Below are 6,000 nucleotides of genomic sequence, written 5' to 3'. Positions count from 1 at the left end.
TTGTGTTTAGTCTTTTATTAATAAACAAAGATGCCAGTAGAGTATATACTGCTACAATGCTCATACTGCATGAACAACATAGTGTATATGATTGTAAATCTCAGTCACAGAAGTTACAAAAAGGACTAACGATGGTTCCTCCACAGCTACAACTCTAAAAAGTCAAGTCCTGAGAAGAAGACGTACTGTGAGCTGTGGCTGAGCATCACTCACATCCACTCGACACTGTCATCACAGGCTTTGAAAAGGACTGGTGATCCACATGCATCCTGGATTTCTCTCAGCAAACTCAGGATCAGTCGAGACCTGGTCTTAACATCTGTTGATCCGATCACGTCACACACAACATGTGTGGTTTATATTAAAGTGGACAAATACACAGAGAGGAGCTGAATGGACTGATGAAGATTTCAACAATTATATACAAATCAATGAAAACACAGACAATGATAAGTGTATAAAGTGAAATGAGCCGGGAGCCAGTGTTGATGTCGTCAATGACCCTTTAGAGACAGAAATGAAGAGACAACACATGGTCCATGTCAGGGACGATTTGTTTATCCTTTCCTTTCAAAGGACAAAACATTTGAAATCCATGCAGAGGTTGAGTAAAGTGCAGCTGCTGTCTCCACGTAGAACAAACCACCAACCAGCTCATTTTAGATTGGAAATAAAAATACCAATTGACATGCGGTCTACAGTAGACTGAGTCAACTATGATCATATTTAGTTTAGTAACACTGGACTAAAACATCTCAGATGACTAAAATATGAACTAAACTAAATGGCATTTTTGTCATGAGACTAAAACTCAGTGTGGTCAGGAAGGGCTCGGTCTCATGGAAGCTACGTATCATTTATTGTTGAGTGTAATACTAAATGTAAATAGTGCTCACGGTTGCTAAGAAACATATTTAGTATGATATTGAATCTCTTCATCCTCATGAACAAACCTCACATTTATCTCAGTTACAAGTTCATCTCTATCTGCTCACACAATCCACCATCACAGCAGTGTGTGGGTTAAGATCTGATCCTGGTGCACTCCAGTCCCAGGTCAGGGTTCATGAGGTCGGAAACCCGAGTTACAAGAACGTCCTGATCTTTAGGTTTTCACTTGCTGTCAGTGACGTTTGTGTTTGTGTGAGCCGCTGTCCTCATGTTTGAGAACACACGTGTGTGTGTGTGTGTGTGTCTGTGTGTGTGTGTGTGTGTGTGTGTGTGTGTGTGTCTGTGTGTGTCACATCTGTGCAAACATGATGAGGTGAATACATATGTGAGAGAGGCCAGGCCGAAGGTCACACCATTTGAGGTATTATTACACAGCAGCATGGAGACTGTACTGAAGGACATGACTGAATGATGACTCTGAGAATGTGCTTCAGTTCCAGGACTCAAGATTTTAAATATTCTATGCAGTTGGTTTGGTCCAAAAATCCCCTGAGGGATAAATAAACTCATATATTCATTTCTTGATTTTCTGTGGTGAAGGAAATCATGCTGAACACACTGTGACACCTTCAGCCGACATCAGTGCCTTCCATGTCCTTGACTGAAGGTCACACGCTGGACCAGATGATGAAGATAAAACGATGACGATGAGTTCCCGGTCTCTATGTGTGATTGTTATCTGCTGAACATGTGACTCTGACTGCACGTCATGTATCCATGTCACTTCCTGTCTCTGCCCTGGACCATTATTGTGAAAAACAATAAAAAGTTAATAAAACAAAGTGATGTGTGATCACATGTGTCAACAGTCGTGCGTACGACAGTCCACATGTGATGGAACATGTCAGCATGGACATTAATATCAGCTCATGTGCGTCTTCACCAAGTCTCATTTGATTTGTCCAATCGGACAAGAGGAAAGATTTACGTCATCATCATCATCATCATCATCATCACTAGGGTAATACAGTATGATCACTATGTTCCAGTGACGGGCCTTTGTCTCGGTGTCAGTGACTGAGAGAGGTCCAGACGGGCTCAGCATGTCGTCCTCTCGCCTTTCATTCACTGATTCTCCACATCACATATCTGAAGACAGCAGCTCACACACTGGCTCTGAGAGACGCTGTGTGAGACACAGGCGGCCAAAGGGTTCCACGCCGGAGCTAAGAAAAGTTTCCAAAAGAGGCTGCAGAGAGGGAACAAGCACAGAGGACATATTTAGGATTCATGGTTAGGAGAGGAGCATGAATGATGGAGTGAGTGCAGTGATGAACGGATGATGAGAGAGCCTCAGCTCAGTCCAGCATTCTGATGTTTTTAAAGACATGATTTTATCATTTTACCAAAGGTTCATTATTTCAGGGTTTCTACATGTTTGTGCTGCTCGTACACACCGGATTCACACGTTCACCTCGTCATCAAGCTCTGCAAAAACCAGGGCTTTTATTGTGTTTTTAAATTTACCTTTCAAAAAATATGGTTTCATTTCTACTATTTTGTTTTGTGAGAAGTAAAGTAACCCTTTAAATTGTAATTGTTGTATTTTCTATGTGTGACCTCATTAGAATGTATGAGTCCAACTCATTTATATTTATTTTTAAATTGCTACACTTGTTAAAAGTCACATGTCAAGCACTTGAACTGTCTGTGGACGTTGTTGGTGGATAGTGTTGGTTGTTTAGGTCCAGTGTCTTTAGTAGAGTCTGCAGAGCTTTATTCTTTTATTCTTTAACATACAAACTGCACTAAATTCTGCTAAACAGTGCTGTAGCCAGGATAGTTATCAACCTCAAGACAAGGGCAACTTCAATGAGCAGACCCCGACTCTGTACAAGTTAAAATCCCCCCTCATTTAATTCCCTATAAAGAATGTGTCATTTCAATAGAGAAATCATTCAAAAAGCAACAGATAAAGCTGAGGAAGACAAGTTAACATGTCAGACCATCAGCTCCCTTAGAAGCTGCATGTCAAGTCTGGGCAGCCCATGGCCAAGAGGAAAGGAACTGGGCTTGTGATCAGAAGGTTGCTGGTTCAGTCCTGAGACGGGACAAGAGCAGGGGCGCCCCTGAGCAAGACACCCACTCCTCCATTGCATGGGTGCAGGTAAGTGAAGCCCACTGCCCCTGTGCCAGACTCGGCTGCCCCAGTACGAAGGCTCTTTTCATTCTTGTGCTACAAAGCCGTCAACTGGTCGATGGTCTACAGGTTATCCCAGAATTCATTGTTTGCACGGGAGAAGATGAAGATGAAGATGAAGATGAAGATGAAGGATGTCAGAATGATCAGTCTAAAGACAAACTAACTCTCCTGGTGAAACAGATAAAGTCACTTGATAGTTTAACATTATCACACCCATTTGTAACACGAGTGCACTTTGAGTTTGTTCTCTGTTGCCTTGAAAACAGTATCAGAGCCACAGGCCTCATGAATGTGTATGGGACGTCTCTCGTCCCCATGGACGTCTCTCGTCCCCATGGACTCCTCTGAATTACAAAGAAACCCATGAAACACTGCAGCTAACGTGCAGAAGCCGTGATTCAGTGTGAATAAATACGCTGGTGATTTATGGCAGAGCATGAAAATCACTAATGTGTGTAATGAAAGCGAGAGTTAAATCATTTTTTACAAGCTTTGATTAGTGACGGGGAAAATAAGGTTTAAACACTTAACACTGAAATGTCTACATTTTAATCCAATGGACCCAGATTACTGTGTGGATCTGTATAGAACTTTACATGCTTATAGATTACAATCATATAATAAACATGACAACATTCATCCTGATCTGTTAAGATGTTGCTGAGATATACACATTTACATTGCTGCCACATTCATAATCTGGATCAGATCCAGAAGAAACTTGCATGAGAAACTTGTTCATGTTCCAGATATTGTTCAAATCTGCTCAGTTCTGACATATTTTTTACAATTTTGCCTATTACAAAAGAGGAACATTTGATATTACGTGTGACATCATCAGTGGGTGGATTGTCACCAGAATTGAGTGGGAACATATTTAGCCGATCACTAACTGATCTGTCAAAAACTGTACACAGGAAGTAGATAACAGTAGGACAAACTTACAGATAAACCTACTCTGTGAAGGTAATAAAGACACGAGTAATCAAACACACATTCTTTTCTTATTTCAGCTCACAGATCCATCCATCCATCCATCCATCTATCCATCTATCCATCTATCCATCCATCCATTGTCAATACCACTTTGAAGATCTCAAACCCAGATGAGCGTGCACAGGTCAAAGACACATTAACAACAGCAGGGACATGTGAGGGGGGACACCTGGGTCACGTCACATGAGGCAGGACACTCATCGAACAGCTTGTTATGAATCATTGAGAGCTTTTCCCTCCAGTAGAGATGTGACCTGACTCAGTCACAGCGCTACCATGACTCAACGTGTTCTCTGAACATACAGTATATACATGTATATATACATGTATATATATATATACATGTATATACATACATATACATATACATATATATACATGTATATACATATATATATGTGGCTTATTCTGTTATAATTTCTTGTCCTTACACCAGTGTAGTCATATTTCCATCATCTACGACTTTGGTCGTTGCATAGTCCATTTTAGTCATTTTTAGATTTTATATCCTGAAAAATCTGCCACCAACGCCTACAACACGCAATCATAACCCCTCACCCCCCCCTCACCCCCCCTCACCCCCCCCCCCCCACCTCCGCCTCACCTCCCCCTGCCCTTCCCGACGAAATCTCACTCTGAACTGACTTCAAAAGTTGAGCGCCTTGCTTTCGTCTTTAGTAGGTTTATAAGTAATGTGAACAATTGTGATATTAAGTACATTGTTATGAAACAATAAGCCTTGTCTCTTATTGTGTCCAGGTGATTTACTCTGATGACAGACGATCCTCCATCCTCAGCTCTAAAGCCAAGGAAGACAGATGTGTGTCCTAGCAGTGGACTGACCCTGAAGGACAACAGAAGGATGGAGAGGCATTGATATGACCGGAGGCTTGTACAGACACAGAGTGGAGTCGTCAGTGTTCGTGCAACAATTGTGTTTTGTGTGACTTTTGTCAAACGTTCATATCCTGAGCCACAGCTCCAGTTCAGCTGGCAGGCGACGCACAGAGCTGCACGCACAGCTGCTCACAAAGTCCACCAGTCTACACTGTAGCTGTCAGAAGTACACATGTGCACAAACGTGTCTTTAGTTTTCTGTTTACACAACAACATGGAAGACTATATGATGGCATATTAGATGTTACATTACATCACATTACATATGATTTAGTTTTAGTCATGTTTTAGTCATATTAGATGTTACATTACATCACATTACATATGATTTAGTTTTAGTCATGTTTTAGTCATATTAGATGTTACATTACATATAATTTAGTTTGAGTCATGTTTTAGTTATATTAAATGTTACATTACATCACATTACATATGATTTAGTTTTAGTCATGTTTTAGTCATATTAGATGTTACATTACATATGATTTAGTTTTAGTCATGTTTTAGTCATATTAGATGTTACATTACATCACATTACATATAATTTAGTTTTAGTCATGTTTTAGTCATATTAGATGTTACATTACATATGATTTAGTTTTAGTCATGTTTTAGTCATATTAGATGTTACATTACATCACATTACATATAATTTAGTTTTAGTCATGTTTTAGTCATATTAGATGTTACATTACATATGATTTAGTTTTAGTCATGTTTTAGTCATATTAGATGTTACATTACATCACATTACATATAATTTAGTTTTAGTCATGTTTTAGTTATATTAGATGTTACATTACATATAATTTAGTTTTAGTCATGTTTTAGTTATATTAGATGTTACATTACATCACATTACATATAAGTTAGTTTTAGTCATGTTTTAGTCATATTAGATGTTACATTACATCACATTACATATAATTTAGTTTTAGTCATGTTTTAGTCATATTAGATGTTACATTACATATGATTTAGTTTTAGTCATGTTTTAGTCATATTAGATGTTA

General features: G+C 39.2%; 1 protein-coding gene across 1 annotated transcript in view; it reads right to left on the bottom strand.

Moving 5' to 3' along the window:
- samd10b (sterile alpha motif domain containing 10b) overlaps positions 1-6,000 on the bottom strand; it is a 63,599-nt gene continuing 57,599 nt past the window's right edge. Inside the window, exon 5 of the mRNA XM_058643956.1 lies at positions 1-2,140. Within this exon, the coding sequence (XP_058499939.1) occupies positions 2,118-2,140 (23 nt within the window). The 3' untranslated portion in view covers positions 1-2,117. The remainder of the gene's footprint in view (positions 2,141-6,000) is intronic.

The sequence above is a fragment of the Solea solea genome, chromosome 11 (assembly GCF_958295425.1).
Source record: "Solea solea chromosome 11, fSolSol10.1, whole genome shotgun sequence".
NCBI lineage: Eukaryota > Metazoa > Chordata > Actinopteri > Pleuronectiformes > Soleidae > Solea > Solea solea.
This window is presented reverse-complemented; position numbering and strand designations above follow the sequence as displayed.